We start from the raw sequence: 17,054 nt of genomic DNA on the forward strand, positions 1-17,054 counted from the left end.
CTGATGGACAGTGACCGCATTGGGGTATGGGTGGGGACTTGATAATACGGGTAAATGTAGTAACCACATTGTTTTTCATGTGAAACCTTCATAAGAGTGTATATCAATAATACCTTAATAAAAAAAATTAAAAAGAGCAAGACGCGGGAATGTCACGTAACGACAAATGAAATATTAAGAGTGCAGGGAGGAATGAGTTGCAAATGCCTGATGGAAGACAGGCGGGGAGAAGTCACAGGAAAAGAGCTGCGGTGGGAGGACCACACCATCCACAAAACATGGGGCAGGTGTCTCCCTCCAGGAACCTAACACCCCCGCGAGGAGGGTATCGTCCCCGGTTCGCAGGTGAGGCCGCCGAGGCTGTGTCACGTAAGGTGAGGAAATAGCAGACGACCTACAGGATGGAGAAGGGGAAAGAAACAGGGAGCCGAGAGAAACTCAAGTCAGCGCAGCCGGGAAGGTAGCTGGGTGGAGGCCCGGCCGCTCCCCACCACGCTGGCCGCGGTCGGCAACCTCCACGCGACGACACACCGAGCGACGTTCTCCCACCGCGGCTGGGTGCCCGCCGTCCCCGCGGCCTCCTCGGCCCTTCAGCGGCGCCTCGCGCGCTCCCGCGGCCCGTGCGCACCCACGCGCCCCACAGCACCCTCACTGGCGGCGCGGCGGCCTCGGGCCTGTGGGACGCCGGGCGTGCTGGGAAGCAGGCTCCAGAGGCCGGGCAGAGGGCAGCGAAGGCTTCAGAGGGCAGCCCAGCGGCGCTCGGGCCCCAGGAATAGCTCCTGGCCCGTGAGACGTCAGCGGATTTGCGCCCCGCGTGGACCTGTCAACGCAGCCGCCTCTCCTGGAAATGCGGGCCTTCACACAACTGACACACGCGACAAGCAATTTCTTTCCCAGAGCGTCTGTCACACTTGAAAGTCACAGAAATAAAACATCAAAGTACTAAATAAAATTGTCTTTCAAGTGTCACTCATCTTGAATGGAGACAAAACATAACCCAAAATAGCCCGGTGACGGCAAAACCTGTTAGGCCACCTGTATTTGCATAACTACACACACACACACACACAAACACAATCAATATCGTGCCTATTTATTTACCAGTGCTCTTCTACACGTCTGTGCGTACATTTCCTGAATTTAGACTCGCTCACTCAAACCAGGGCCCAGCCATGGAACTCAGAGACCCAGAGTAGAGGAGAGTGCAAGATTCTGGACCCCAATGGAAAAAATTATCTGGATCCACGTGCTGACCCAATTTCTTTTTATTCCTCAGGCTGACAGATTATCCGCTGCACCCTCTCCGGGATGACCTACTCGGTGGCCCCAGGATTCTGGGAGGCCAGGACCTTCATATCTCCCGTCACTTCTCTCAAGGTGGATTTTGGTTTGTGCCCAGGCTCAGGCAAGAAGCTGCAAAGGAGCTGACTTGTGTGAGTCATATTTTTTTGAGTTACACTTAATGCCAACTTGTCATTATGGCTTTATAGCTTTCCTAGACTCATCTTGTTTCACTTAATGCCAGTAACTATTAATCTCTTTTTCATGCGTAAATTGTAGCTGCTTTTCAGTGGGAGCTGCTTTACTGTAGCCCCTTTGATCTTTCAGTTTGAAAGCATCCTTGTTTCCTGGCAGCTATTCACACTCTGGGCCCACCTGTAATTGTGTCTGCCTTAGGATGCAGCGGGATATTCGGGGAGCTTGAATTTTTTTCAGTGAGGAGTAAAAGGAAAGAGCCAAATCTGGGCACCAGAGCAGTGCATGGAGCCCAAGGCCTCTGGCTCCCCCACTTCCAAGGGCCTTATGGAAATTTAGTAACTTTAATTCATGAAGGAATTAGTGGAAAGGATTGTTCCAAAAATTGTTTCAAAAATTGTTAGTGTTATAAGAAAAACATTTGTAAGCTGAATTTAAAATCTCGAAAAAAACTAGATTTTAACATTTATAACAGTGATAAATTGATTAATCACAAAACAAGTATTTCCATATTCATTTCCATATTCACAATCCTCCCCTTGATCCTAGATACTAAATCTCAATGACAGCAGAAATGGTTTCCCAAAATACCCAGTGATTTTAATCCAGTTGATCCTGACACCAAATGCAGGAGCAGGTCATTCTGGGTCATCTTTTTTAGCCAATCTTTCTTTGGCAAGCTGTCCTCCAGAACTAGGTTGCTCTGATTGACATTTTATCTTCCTACTTACCCCAAATTCATATATCCCAGGACACCAGCTTGTCACTGAGACTTGCCTTTTATCTGGGGGACTTGCACCCTGACACCAATGTGATAAACAGCTATGAAGTAACAGGGTGAGCATTTGATGATGGTTAAGCCATCTCTTCTGATGATACACAGAACCTGGGAGAATGACTTTGTTAAATGAAGGGACAAATAAAGACCTGATACTGGAGTATTTTTAGACTCATTACAAAATAGCCGTAAATATATTAAGCCTGAAGATAATTTTCTGCTTCAGATAAGGTTTCTAAATGAAAACATTCAAGTGGATGGTTGATTAATAATTTATATGTAAATTATATATAACTGTTATTGTAGAGCACCAATGACATGCATCATTTAATAATTTATATATGGCCTGTATGACACCTAGACCAAATAGAAAAATCACATACAAATTTAATTTCTTATATCTGGTTGGATTCTTCCTAACCAAGGGAGAAAATTTTCAGACTGAGAAATATCTGAGTAGGCCTTTACAATGATGTCAAGTTTTGCAAGTGAAGAAACATGATAACCTCCATAAAAACAGACCTGAAAAGAGAAGAAAAAGTGGTGTCCTATGTAACTGGACTAGAAACCATAAATGAGAGTGGCACTGTGTTCTTCAGAATCTTTTGCCAGAGTAGGAACTTGTGAGGGGCAAATGGGGTACCTTCCTGGGTCCTGCAATGGATATTATCTTGTAGGATAGGCAGTGAGGGGCCCTGGCAATATTAAGGGGGTAGAGTCACGTGATAGATTTATCATTAAAGCAGCCCATTGCCACCGGGGCAGTGGAGAAGCAGGCAGTCTCATTCATGGCTGGTGGAAGGGAACATCATCCTGTAGGGCCCAAGTCTAGTGACTTGTCTATTCTATAAAATTACGAATCACATATAAACCTAGACCCAGCTATCTCACTTCTGGGAATTTGCCCCACAGATATGAATACAAAGTACAAAATGATGACATATGATTATTAACTGAACATTGATTATATTAATAAGAGGTTGGAAACAGTATGGGTGTCCACCAGTAAGGTGGAATGTCATACAGCTGCAAAAAAACAAAAACAAAATTGGGCAAATTTTGTCTTGAAATGGAAAGATCTTCAAAATATAAGAGAGTTGTAATAATCTTTTTGTATAACTCTGGAAGATTATGTATGCAACTACAAAAGGTGTTACCTAAAGAAGGAGGGTAGGAGTTCAACAGTTTACACTGGATATTTTTATTGATGGTTCAATTTTTGAACCATATAGTGTATTACCTACTCAAAAGATGTTTTATTTAAAAACTCACTTTATGAGAAAATGCTATGGCAATTCTTCAAAAAATTAAACATGGAAGTACTACATGAGCAGCAATTCCACTTCTGGGTATATGCTCAAGAGAAGTGAAAGAATGATCTTAAACAGATATTTACACACTCATGTTAATAGCAGCATATTTCACAAATAGGCAAAAGGTGGATGGAACCCAGTTGTCTATTGGCAGATGAATAAACAAAATGTAGATATACATACAATGGAATATTATTAGAATTAAAATGAAGGGAACTTTGACACATGCAACATGGATGAGCCCTCAAGACATTATGCTCAGTGAAATAAGCCAGTCACAAAAGGACGGATATTGTATGCCTTATATGAGATACACAGTAGTCAAATTCATAGAGACAGAGAAGTAGAATGCTGGTTGTGCGGGGCTGGGGGAAGGAAAGAATGGGGAGTTTCCTGAGAACAATTTCAGTCTGCGAAGATGAACAAATTTTGGAGATGGATGGTGGTAATGGCTGTACAATATGAATGTGTGTAAAACCACAGAACTGTACACTGAAAAAAATGATACATTTTATGTATATTTCAACAATTGAACAATTAAAAACTAATTATACATGAAATTCATTGTTAGCAAATAAGGGATAGATTAATCAATACAGGAAAGGCCGCAAACAACTGGTCCAACTGAACACTGTCACCAGAAATCTCTACAGGAGGTTTTCTAATTTTTTTGCTGGATATATGGTAATGAACTGTTTACTGTGAGCAAGTTTAGGGACAAAACTGAAAAAACCCCCACGCCCAATATAGGGCTCGAACCCAAGAGTCTGAGATTAAGAGTTTGATACTCAACCAACCGAGCGGGCCACATAAACTGCATCGCTGGTCCCCACATTTTATGCCAAGGTGTGATTCAGGATATATCAGGTACCGAGATGAAAGTCGGTGTAAACCACAGTACGATCGAGCCAATAGGGCTCTTCGCAGCCTGAGGATCTCAAAGTCTGATGATTGTGCCTCACCGTCCCAGCCGCTCCGTCGGTTTTCTGCCTCCTATCCTCTGTCAGAGATCTAGCCCTTTTCCAGCCCCTGAAAGTGCAGAGTTTGGAGAACGCAAAATGTGCGCATTCTGATGCCACTGGCGTGCTCACCCTGTGATTTCTTTCTTTCAACCCGGGGTTTAAAGGCAGTGACAGGAAGGACCTAGGAGTGTGTGGTGGTCGCGCCGACGCCTCAAGCCTGAGCTCGTTTCGCGGTCCGGGGTTTTCTCCAGGGCTCTGCAAATACGAGCTACATATGAACTTGGAAGAGAGCAAAAACAGTTAGCGCACTGTTGCGCTGGAGATGCCGGGGATCGAACCCGGGGCCTCATACATGCAAAGCATGCGCTCTACCACTGAGCTACATCCCCTTCCGCCCAGCGATGCTTCCCTAAGCTTCCCTACTCGGTCATCCGCGCAGGGCGTGGGCAGACGAACGGTGTTTGAGGCTGCAAGCCGAGCGGAGTTTGAGCTCTCAACCCATCCGGGCGAGCAAACTGTAAAGGAGGCCAGGTGAGAGGACAGGGCCGGGATAAACACCTAGGGGTAGAAGTGGAAAAAGACGGGGAAATGATCGGGCACGATGCCCAAAATGAACTGTGAGCCGAAAAAAGAAAGTAAGGAAGACAGTGCAGGATGCTACGTTTGTTGAACTAAAAGAGGGGAGAGCGTTGTAAAATATATGACATTTGTATAAAATAATTCACAATTGCAAAGTCGATTGCTTAGGGTAGGGAGGAGACGGGCGAAAACCACGCGCAAACTTTTCACTGTGAATGGCTCTGTGTATCTGAGTTTTGAACCACGTTTAAATCAGTACAATTAAGGAAAAGCTTATGGAGCACCTACTACGTACCAAGAACTGCTCTATTAAACTAGAAGTCCAACCGTGAGCAAACGGACACCGTCCATCCCCTCTAACAGCTCGCATTTCAGGGCAGAGGGAGTGCTAGAGAGAACACCCAGCCAGTGTCGGGGGAGAGTGTGGTAAGGTGCGATTTTAAACTGACCGGGGCAGGCTTCATGGAGGTGACTTTTGAAATAATGTGGGCAGTGAGCCATGCAGGTATCCGGTAAAGATAGGTCCAGCTAAGGGAGCAGCAGTTCAAAGGCCCTGAAGTAGCATCTTTCTGTCGTGTTGCAAGAATAGCGAGGAAGTCCAAGTAGCAGGGCACGAGTCAACAAGGGAGAGTGATGGGAGATGAGAGTAGGGAGGCAAGGCGCAGGGGATGGGGACAAAGTATGGGTAGGGCCTTTGGACGATTGCAAAGACTTCGACTTTTACACTGAGAATACTCAGTGGGAGCCACCGAGGGTTTGAGCAGAGCAGGGCCACGATCTGACTTAACATTTTAAGATTTCTCCCAGTTGGGTGGAGAAGGGCAAAGGAATGGCACAGAAGAGGAGAGAACTGTTGTGATCACCCGATCACTGGAGATGACGCAGTGGAGGGCATGGAAGAGTGAGGACATACTGAGGACTGGGGGTGGCGTATGCACAGATTTTTCCTCTGGGAGCCACAGAGGACTCCCTGGTTTTGGCCTGAGCATCCGGAGGGCTGGGGTTGCTGTGAAATGGGATTCGGTGGGGAAGGCTGAGGGAGGAGCAGCTGGAGGTGCGGAGCGGAAGGATAGTTGGGTGGGGAGCTGGTGAAGCCCCTCAGCACACAGCAAGTGGGGACGCTGTACAGAGTTGGATGTGGGAGCCAGGCATCCTACAGCCTGGGCTGGGGATGTGTACCGTGACCTCAGCAGAGAGAGGGGTTTCAAGCAAAAATTAGTGGAAGAAATCACAAGGGAGTGAGTATAGACAGAGGTTCAAGTACTGAGCCAGGGCAGGGAGAGGAAGAGGAGGCCCAGAGGAAGCCGAGGAGGTAGGAGGCAATGGAGGTGGGAGGGGAGCCTGGAAGTGCAGTCCTGGAAGGCGCTGAGAAAGGGTGTCAGCAAGGAGGTCGCATCAAAGAACCAGGTGAGGGGAAGCCTGAGAAGGGGCCTTCGCCTTTGGGTTGGGACCACTAAGGTCACTGGTGACCATGACAAGGGAGGTTTCTAAGGAGAGTGGGGGCAAAAGCCTGCCCCGAATGGCCTCCGGAGGAGGGAATGAGGAGAGAGGGTGTGGAAGCAAATAATGCTGGCGGCTCCGGAAGGGGTTGTGGAGACCAATTGGAGAGACGTTAGACTGGGGTTGTTTGGGAAAGGAGGATAACACCGAATTAAGTGGGGAAATTGATTGTAAATGTATTGTTAAAGAACAAACAGAATAGACGAGGGAGAGGTCAATCGCGGGAAAGGTAGTGGATACAAGGCCACGTTTGGGGGTGGGGGGCAAGAGCAAGTCCCAGACTCTAAATTTAGCTCAGCACAGGGCCGGGACAAACCTGCGCTCCGGGAACCTGACACTGTGGCCCGGGCGCCAGGTCCTTGCCTCGGCCGTGCTGGGGCGGCCTCGGGCCGCACCCGGGAGGGGTGCCCAGCTGGGCGTGTGCGCCCACCTGTTTCGGCGCGTTTCCCACAGCTGACTGGGCCGGGCTGGGGAGGCTTAGAGCCTGAGCGAGGGCGGCGACGGGGAGAAGGCGCAGCGGGACAGAGGGGCCGCGAGCCAGGACCGAGGATTGACGCGCCCTGAGCGGGGGTGCAGGGCGCTGGCCCGGGTGTGGATCCCCTCGCGCTGTGCGCCCCGCCCGCCGTCAGCGCGCACTCTCCGTCGCGTTTCCCAGCTGGGCGCGCCCTCCGCTCAAGCCTTGGCCAGCCCCGCGTCCGCCCCGCCCTTGCCACCCCAGTGGGCGTTCCGAGGCCAGCTCCGGCCGCCGCGCTCCGAGCCGCCTACTGTCCGGGCCCCTGGCCTCTCCGGCGCCACCCGACTTGGGTGCATTGAGGGCGCACATGGCAGCGGTGGGGCCGCGGACCGGCCCTGGCGCCGGGGCCGACGCGTTGGCACTGGCGGCAGAGCTGCAGGGGGAGGCGACGTGCTCCATCTGCCTGGAGCTCTTCCGCGAGCCCGTGTCCGTCGAGTGCGGCCACAGCTTCTGCCGTGCCTGCATCGCGCGCTGCTGGGAGCGCCCCGGCGTGGCGGCCCCCGCTGCTCCCCGCGCGTTGCCCTGCCCGCTGCCCTGCCCGCAGTGCCGCGAGCCCGCGCGCCCCAGCCAGCTGCGACCCAACCGGCAGCTGGCAGCGGTGGCCGCTCTGCTGCGGCGCTTCAGCCTCCCCGCGGGCGCACTAGGGCAGCGCGAGCCTACGCGGGCGGCGGCAGGATGCGCACTGCACGGCGAACCGCTCAAGCTCTACTGCCAGGACGACGGACGCGCCATTTGCGTGGTGTGCGACCGCGCCCGCGAGCACCGCGCGCACGCAGTGTTGCCGCTCGACGAGGCGGTGCAGGAGGCCAAGGTGAGCGCCGGCACCACCTCCGCCGGTCCCCGGGTACCCCAGTTCCGGCCCCGCCTTGCGACGCACGCAATACAGACGACAGGCAGGCAGGCGCCCCGGTGAGCCCCTGCCTCCTCCTCGCGTCCCAGGGTGCCCAGCACAGGCTCTGGAACTGGACGCAGCTCTGCCTCTGTCACTCCCACACCACCAATACCACCCCCCACCCGCCTCGCATTTCCCTCTGGGCCCCTGCTGGAGTCCCTGCGCGATGCCCCACAGACTTGGCGCTTTTCTTTCTGCGGTACCCTGGCTTCCCGCGGAGTCTCCGTCACATCCACACATCCGCTGCACGTCCCTGCCCCCCGACCCGAGCCGTTCCCTTGGCGTGGCTCTGTTCACCGTCCCTACCTCCTGGCGCCGAGGGGGGCGACCTTCCCAAGAGGTCGGGGTATAGAGCGGGGGTGTGGGGAGCTCCTGAGTTGAGTAGAGCGCAGAAAGCCCAGAGCCATCTGGGCGGTGTTGAAACTGTCGATTCTGGGCGCCTCCCTTTCCTGCCTTGAGGGCTGAGCGCGAAGGCCTCAGGCGCACAGTCCCGTCTTCCTTTGCTTCCTACTCCGCTCCAGCTCTCCCACCCACAGAGTTTTCTGATGGTGGAAGAAAAGAACAAGGCATGCTGGGCTACGTTTGTGATGGTGGTGGTAGTGGGGTTGCGCCTCAACCTAGATGGTCTTCGAAAGTGAGACCCTGGGGCCTTGGAGGTCTCCCTGCAGTTGCCCTGTATCCCTTTGAGCAGCCTGCGCATGCTCTACGCACCCCGACGTCCAGGGATGACCACACTCCTGCCACGTCCTCGAGCAGCAGGGCCTTCCCTTTCTCTGGCTGGCTCTGGAAGGCACAAGCGGGGCTTTGCAGAATCCTCTCCCCACAGCGTTCCACCTCTCACCCTCCCGCAGGAGCTCCTGGAGTCCAGGCTGGAGGTCTTGAAGAAGGATCTAGAGGACTATGAGGTGTTTCGTTCCACTGAAGAGAGGGAGAGCAAGGAGCTCCTGGTGAGCCGGGCACCGGTCAGGCAGAGCCCCGGGTGACAACAGAGAGCCGCCTGCCACCCTGGCTCTGTGTGTATGGTGTTATGGTGTGTGCCTGTGGGACAGCAGAGGTGGATTTTAGAAGGACGATAGGATGCGTATTATAAAGTGTGGCTACATAATTTATTGCATAACTAGAGCTTTTGAGAATGAAAAGTCGTGCCAACATAACTATTCCACAGCTGGCTTCAGCTGGAACTGTCAGTGACTCAGGATGTGTAATCACCCTAAGGTTACAAGACACTCCAGTCAGGGCCTGTGCAGCGTCTTGTAACTGGAAGCATTAATGTCTCCGCAGAGAAACATGTTACATTCTTACGAAGTAGGAGCAAAAGTACAATAAATAGCCTTTGGTCAGTTTAGGGCATGTTTTTCCCCAAAAAGACTTATGTAAAGTCTTCTCTTTTTGTTTTTTTTCATGTTTAGGGTCTTTGAAATTGAGGCTAAGGGGGAATGAAAGGGGCTGTCAGAGCTGCTCCAGCCCCTGCAGAGCCCCGCTGTGGGGACTTGGGTTCCCAGCAGTCGCTGCTGCGCAGCCCACTGTGCGCATTGCCCCCTGGTGGGATGGGGGATATCTGGTCTTCCTTCCGATGAACACGGAAGTGGAGCTTTCTGGTTAAGGTGGGCAAATGTGGGTCACGGACTGTCATTTTCTATATCGAAAATCCAGTAACTAGCTGAATAAATAGGTGTTAAGAGAATGCAAGGACCCAGCAGGGCCTGGTAGGACAGGGCCATTCAGTTCTGGAGTTCGAAGATGGAGGAAGAGGAACTTGAGGACCCTTCTACCCTGAGGTGGGGAGGGGTGGGCGGAAGGGGAGGGTCCTGAGTTCAGAAGCCCCGGGGTCTTTTCCTGACCCTCAGCTGCAGCTGGTACGCCCGCATCCAAAGCACATCCCAGCCGTCCCGTCTGATCATTCGCCGGCCTCTATAGGAGACTACCCTCGCCCCTCCAGACCTCCATCTTCCTCTGCTGGGGAAAGAAGTAAGCATTGGTGGCTCTTACAGTTGTACAACCACCCAGAGGGCCTTCCACAGCGTGGACAGCTTCATGGACTCCACTCCCCATGACACTGCTTAGGACCTTCAACTCTGTCCTCTGACAAGACCCACCCACCCACACTCTGGCCCACATATTCTTTATAATTACACAGTGCTTGCTTAATGAAACAAGAGGCAGAGGACAACTACTGTTGCAAGATAGTAAAGAGAATAAGTATTTTTATTTGAAAATGCTCTTACCAGTTTCAGGAGGGGCTCTCAAAAGGAACCAGCTTTGGTCCCCAGGGGACATTGGGCAAGGTCTGGAGATATTTTTGGATTCAACAGTAGGGAAGGGATGCTATTGGTATTTACTGGTAGAAGCCAGGGTGCTGCTTAAACATCCTGCAATGTGCAGGATAGCCCTCCACAGTGAAGAATTATGTCACCCCAAGTGTCCATAGCACCAGGGTTGGGAAACCCTGATTTAGAGTATTTTGTCACACTTTGTTCCACTCATGTTATTTGCTTGGGGGGCTTATGATATAGTTGCAGGAAGTTCAGACTTTGGGGTCAGACTCCCGGGGTCAGAATCCTGGCTCCCTACTCACTGGTGATGTGCATCTCTGTCTCCTCATTTTTAAATGGGATGAGAGTGTGCTCAGTCATTGGGGGTGGTCAGTATTGCTGGTGTTAACATCTACAAAGAGCCCCATACTGCTGCCTGCTTGCCCAGCACCCCAGAGATGAAGGTCCTAGGGAACAGTGGCTGAACCCAGGTCTCCTGACTTCAAAACCCACTCAGTCTCCTCATCCAGCCATCCTGCCTCCCCTAGAATTTCAGGGAAGAGGAACTTTGACAGTTGAATTTATCCTGGAAGGACAGAATCTTTCTCACCTGTACATGGCCATGACCAGGCACACTTGTATCATGTGGAGTCCTTCTCAGCTGTTCAGGTAAAGAATCAAGAGGCTCAGGAGTGTGAGTCTGTGTGGGAAAACCCCCAGCGAAAGCTCCTGGGGATGATGGTAATGGAAAGACTAGACGTGAGGCTTGCACATGGCATACTCCCACGCAGGTGGGCATGGGAGCACTGCTACTGCGGGTCACTGACAATGATGCTGCCTCATCTACTTCCCTGCATTTCCCAGCTTCTGTATTATGAGCATGTGTTCTCTTTATAATAATGAGTGCTCTTTACAAAAGTGAAGTGAAGAGTGAGAGTTGCAGGGTGATGAATGTTAAAGAAATTCAACCAAGTAAAATTTAAAGATCTTATTAGCTTTATTCAGTGATTCACGAGTCAGGCAGCATCCCTTCTAGCAGATAGAAAGGAGCTCCAAAGGTATCGCAGGAGGGGGCAGGAACAAGGAGGTTACCCTAGGCAGAAAGTGGGTTGGTTATTGCAAGGTTACCTCCCCTGTAGGGGTCGGCAGGAGTTTATAACGGGTTACCTATTGCTGTCAGGTGATTCCTGTTTGGCTGGTTTAAGATTCCATCTCTGGGGGAGCTGAAACTGTAATCAAGTTTCAGTGTGGTGAGGAGGGGCTCAGCATAAACAATTCCATTTGGGGCCTGTTGTCTTGAAATAAATGTATTTGGGGAAGAAAAAGTGACCTCAGTTTAATCTTTATGGTGGCTCCAGGAGGCACTAATTTATGTCTCCCACTTGGGTGATTCCAGGGTGCATTTGAAATTGCCCTAGGTTGGTGGGACACATCTTTGACAGAGGAAGTGAGAGCAGGTGTTAAGGCCTGTACATGCTCAGATATGGGATATTTAAACTAGAGGATGTGCAGGGCAGGCATGTATGGGTGGACCTCTGATCCCTGAGCAGTGAGGGGAATGGAACACTGCCCTGTGGCACACCTCAGAGGCTCCTGTCCAAATGCCATGTATTGATGCCTGCATCCCTTCACTTCTGCTACTTCTCCTCTCCTGGGACAGAAACAGATGGCAGCCGAGCGAGAGAAGGTGTGTGCGGAATTCCAGGCACTGAGGGCCTTCCTGGTAGAGCAGGAGGGTCGGCTCCTGGGCCGCCTGGAGGAGCTTTCCCGGGAGGTGACACAGAAGCAGAATGATAACCTGGCCCAGATCGGGGGAGAGATCGCCCAGCTCTCCAAGCTCAGCAGCCAGATTCAGGAGACAGCTTGCAAGCCTGACCTCGACTTTCTCCAGGTGAACATGTCTCTGCCAGGGGTATGAGTCATTTATCTTAATGTATCTTGGACCACTGAGAACATAGTCAGAGCCTATGAGTTTAGCAGAATCACATACTTTGGAGCTGGGCTGGACTGGATGGAGGGAGTTGCCCTGATGCTCCTGGGCTTAGAAGCCTAAAGGGATGTGATAAAGCTTCCTTGACCATGAGCCACAGCAATATATCCTACATCATACTCCAGTTTATACACACTGGACAAGTCTCAGAGAAAAGCACTTACCTTTACTATGTATGAGGTACTTTGATGTTTTCTATTGTTATTTCCTTTTAAAATAAATAGTCACAGCCCACTAAGTAAACTTCTCAGGTCACAAATGGTCAAGAGCAGTCATTTCATTTAAAAGACAGAAGGGCTGTGCTTCTCTTGGGTGGGGTCAGGAGCAGAGGTCCCAGTGCATGGCTCTGGTAATGAAGGGAGCATTTGCAGAGCTGGGGGCAGGGTGGAGGGTCACTGCACTGATGAAACACCAGCGGCCAGCCACAGGGGAAACCATTGTCCCCGGGCCCAGGCAGGTGGTGCTTACTGCCTGAATAAGCCTCAGTTCTGTTTTCTCAAACGTGATGGAGGTCACCTGAAGCTGATTTGGTTTTCTTTCAACTTTGTTTCCAGGATTTCAAAAACACACTAAGCAGGTGAGTGGACCCAAGAGTTCCTTGGGCTTCTCCGAGCTAGCTCTCTTTTTTCCACTGAGCTCTCTCTCTTCATTCATGACCTCTCAGTTCCCAGCCTCCCCCCAGGCCCTACTGCCTTACCTGTGTGCTTTCCAAGGCAAACAGAAGGTGTGCCCATGCTTGCATGCTTGCCTGCCTAGCCGTGGGTATTCCAGCTTGAGGTTGGCCTCTCTGTTAGCCACCGCTCCCCTCCGAGATGACCCTGCCATCCTGTCACAGCCCAGTGGGAGTGGGACAGTGTTTGTGGGCCTCCCTCAGGGTCCTTGTCCTGCAGGTGCAGCAACGTGCCTGGCCCCAAGCCAACCACAGTCTCTTCTGAGATGAAAAATAAAGTCTGGAATGTTTCCCTCAAGACCTTTGTCTTAAAGGGATTGCTCAAGAAGTTCAAAGGTAGGGGCCCGAGTGTGGGGCTGGGCCATGCAGTGCTGGCTGCAGAGCTGTGTTTGGGGCCCCCAAGGATGTGCCTTTCCAGAAGCTATGAGAAGGCATGAGGTGGAGTATGTCCAAGCCAGATTGGTGCAGGCAGTGATGGCAGTCTCTCCAGGCCCCTAGGGCACAAAGCTTCCCCCAGGGACAGCTGGGCCAGAGGAGTGGCAGTGCCAGAAAGAGGGATGAGGAGGGAGGGCTCAGCTCAGAGCAGCTCCAGGCCAAAGAGTGTAAGTGGGAGAGGCAGAGCCAGAACAGTGGCCCCCTCCCCGACCCCACCGAATGACCGAGTGTCAGCTCTCTCTCCCTCTGGGTTACCTGGGCAGTGAGTGAGCCAGTGGGGCTGTGAACAGCAGGGGGTGGTGTCACGGTCATTGCCCGGTCATTAGGCACACCCTGCTTTGTTTCTCTTCAGAGGATCTTCTGGGAGAGCTGGAGAAAGAGGAGAAAGGTAGGATGGCTGTGACAGTGAGTGCCTGTTACCCCACTAGAGTCTGTGTCCCTGGGCTTGGTGCATGGCTGGTTCCTTCTGGCCTTGACACTGTTCTCCATTCCCCTGTCCCCTCATCCTTGCTTCCCAGTCCTGGCTTCCTCAGGCCACAGCGAGCCCTGTAGACCTATAAACTGTGGGTCAGTTGCTAGGAGGAGCCTCTCCACCCTGTTCCCCTCCTAGAAGATGGAGATCCCTCCTGGAGTCTGGCTGTGTGCAGGGCTCAGGGGAAGTGGGAGGAGACTGATGGTGGGAAGGAAGGTGGTTTCTGCTCCCGCACAGCGCTCAGGTGAGTGGGCCAGCCCCATGGAGAGGGCAGGGCACATGCTCCTCATACTGGCCACCAATCCAGCTAAGCCTCAGTTTACCTGGGCAGAATCTAAGCCTTCTAAGCCAGACCATGGATCTAAACCAACTGCTCAGCAGCACCCAGCAGCAGCCCATCATTTGGTCTAGTGGTCACCGTGGCCTTCCAGAGTCCCCTGCACTCCCACCCCCTGGCTCATCCTGGGCAGTCACACACCCCTTGCTGCTCCTGGAGGCCACCAAGTGGGCACCCACCCCACGGCTCTCATACTAGCCATGGTGGGCCTGGAAGGAGCTTCCCATAGACAGCTGCATCTCTGACTTCCTCACTTCCTGTATGTCGCTGCTCAAATGCACATTTTCAGGGAGGCCTTGCCTGGCTCTTCCTGAAACTATAGCCTGCTCTTCTGATCCCTGTATGTTTATCATTTATTGTCTCTCCTTCTCTTCCTCCCAGAAAGGAAGCTACAGGAGGGCAGGGGTACTGGACTGAGGGATTCCCAGGGCCTCCAAAAGGCCAGAACATAGTAGTACTTTCAACATATGCGTGTTTTAACTTCTTATTATGGAAAATTTCAAACATACACAAAAGTAGAAGAGCCTAAACAATATTATGTGCACATCATACACCTTTAGCTAATATTTTTTCATAAACATCCCCACCTACTTCTTCCCCCTGAATTATTTTGAAGCAAATCACAGATAGGAACATATTTCCATCAATATCTCAGTATATCATCTCTAGAGATATACTTTCAAGAAAACCACAAAACCATCACAACTAGAAAAATTAATGAGTGTTTCCAATATCTAGTGTCTGAAGTTCCCCAATTGTTTTTTAAACTGGATTTGTTGATCTGTTTAAATTAGGGTCCAATATCAAGTTCATACACTGCATTTGTTTGAATTCAAACATACTTGTTGAGTGAGGTGGGGGGAAAGGACCGGGAGGAAAGTGTGCGAGGGCCGGCACTGGACGTCCCTGTCTCTCCGCAGTGGAGCTGACCTTGGACCCCGACACAGCCAACCCCCGGCTCATCCTCTCTCTGGATCTTAAGAGCGTGCGCCTTGGACAGCGCCCCCAGGAACTGCCCAGCCACCCGCGCCGCTTCGATACCAACACGCGGGTCCTGGCGTCCTGCGGCTTCTCCTCGGGGCGGCACCACTGGGAGGTGGAAGTGGGCTCCAAGGACGGCTGGGCCTTCGGAGTGGCCGGTGAGAGCGTGCGCCGCAAGGGCCTCACGCCCTTCACCCCCGACGAGGGTGTCTGGGCGCTGCAGCTCAACAGCGGGCAGTACTGGGCAGTGACCAGCCCTGAACGAACGCCGCTCAGCTGCGGGCACCTGTCCCGCGTGCGGGTGGCCCTGGACCTGGAGGTGGGGGCCGTGTCCTTCTACGCCGTGGAGGATATGCGCCACCTCTACACCTTCCGCGTCAATTTCCACGAGCGCGTGTTCCCGCTTTTCTCCGTCTGCTCTACTGGCACCTACTTGCGAATCTGGCCTTGAGAGGCATTGCCGGGCCTCCTATAGGGCACCAGTCAGCGGCGACTCCTTGTCCTGGCTGCCCTGGGAAGGAATGTCACCCTCCGACAGGGCCTCCTGGGCACTTTGGGTCTGGTCTCCACTCTTCTGCCCCATGCTGCCCCCAAGGGGCTTCTGCAGACTACACCATTGGAAGCTTGAGAGTGGGCAGTTGGGAGAAAGGGCTCTGTGGTTAACTGAGCAGGGGAAGAGATGCCTTGGACCCTCAGGCCTGTCCCCTGCCTGTTGTTGACATGTGGGCTTGGCCTGAGGTGTGAGGAGGTAGTGGCAGATGAGGACCCATCTCAGCTGTTGGCAGAATTGCTTTCTATCCCTGGGGCTGTGGCCCCAACTCTGCAGGGCTTCTGGTTCCCTGGAGCAACACCAAGCCCTGGTGCTGGGCTGTCGTCACTGGCAAGGGCGCAGGTTCAGGCCTGGCCACTAGGTTCTTTCCTGCCTTCTTGTCAGCTGCCCACTCTGCCTTCATAGCCATGGATCCAGCTGGCCTGAGGAGGTCATCTCCTCAAGCTTTACTCCCAGCTCAGAGAGTCTGGGCCAGAACTCGAAGACCTTTGACCTGTACATGAGAGAAAGGTCCAGGACACAGTGTGTAGGCATGGCTGCCCTCCAGCACCCCTCCACGTGATGATACAGAGTCATTTGTACCTCCTTGGCCACAGTGACAGCCACATATTCTCACAATGCCTAAATCCCTTTCACATGCCAAAGGACAGTCTTCCTTGGGCAAGGAGACCAAAGGTTCTGGAATTCTGAAACACCAAACAATTTTACAGATGCAACTGCCACCAGCATGGAAATGCACAGAGTACAAACATGCATCTGACAGACTTTTCTGGAACGTGCCAAATGTGTGCCAACAGCAGAGGACCCTGGTGCCAAGGCCTGCTCAGCCTGTGCCCCATGGGTTATCCCTTGGCTAATTGTTCTCCAGCTTCTGTATGGTTGGGCTTCCAGAAAGTGGTGGCAGACTGTCCCTTGCTTAGCGCTCCCCAGGAAATGGGAGTGGGGAGATGGAAATACAAACTGTCAGCTCATTTCTACAGTGTCTTGGTTCATTCTCAACTTCCCGAGTCTGAGTGAAAGAGCACAGGTATGGGCCAGGGTTTCTGCTAGATTGGGTGAGCATGTGTGTGCTTACGTGTGTGAGGCACATTGCACATGAGATTCTCTCAGCTTGCAGGGGCAGGGGGCCTGTGGATTTCGGAGAGGGCATTTATGAGCATGTGAATAGGGTTTAGCAGTCAAACAGATTTGGTCAATTTTGTCATACCCTGTTATTGATTTGTGGTTAAATGTTAGCCACCCATATTTAGGTGAGGGCTGTAGGCTTCCCTGCTAGATGAAAGTCAGCCTTGGACCTAATTTTGTCCTGTATGGGTTGTTTAGACAGATATGTTGGCAGGCAGGAGAGTGGCA

The 17,054-nt window shown here is 52.0% G+C and overlaps 1 protein-coding gene and 1 non-coding gene across 9 annotated transcripts; one reads left to right on the plus strand and one right to left on the minus strand.

The window, feature by feature from the left end:
• Positions 1–4,846: 4,846 nt before the first annotated feature.
• Positions 4,847–4,918, minus strand: TRNAA-UGC (transfer RNA alanine (anticodon UGC)). Its single transcript has one exon. It is a non-coding gene; the product is annotated as a tRNA-Ala (tRNA).
• A 1,841-nt stretch (positions 4,919–6,759) lies between these two features.
• Positions 6,760–16,673, plus strand: TRIM7 (tripartite motif containing 7). Of its 8 annotated transcripts, none has more exons than XM_057490357.1 (7): positions 6,945–7,933; positions 8,866–8,961; positions 11,933–12,157; positions 12,811–12,833; positions 13,147–13,262; positions 13,714–13,749; positions 15,091–16,673. In XM_057490357.1, exons 1-7 carry the CDS (start codon positions 7,430–7,432, stop codon positions 15,600–15,602), a joined length of 1,512 nt encoding a protein of 503 aa, XP_057346340.1. In that variant the 5' UTR covers positions 6,945–7,429; the 3' UTR covers positions 15,603–16,673. The 8 variants fall into 8 exon arrangements, with proteins under 8 accessions (XP_036763885.2, XP_036763886.2, XP_036763888.2 ...); XM_036907989.2 differs by having other exon boundaries at positions 6,955–7,933; positions 11,927–12,157; XM_057490359.1 differs by having other exon boundaries at positions 7,891–8,031.
• The last annotated feature ends 381 nt before the right edge of the window (positions 16,674–17,054 follow it).

Source organism: Manis pentadactyla, chromosome 13 (assembly GCF_030020395.1).
Source record: "Manis pentadactyla isolate mManPen7 chromosome 13, mManPen7.hap1, whole genome shotgun sequence".
NCBI lineage: Eukaryota > Metazoa > Chordata > Mammalia > Pholidota > Manidae > Manis > Manis pentadactyla.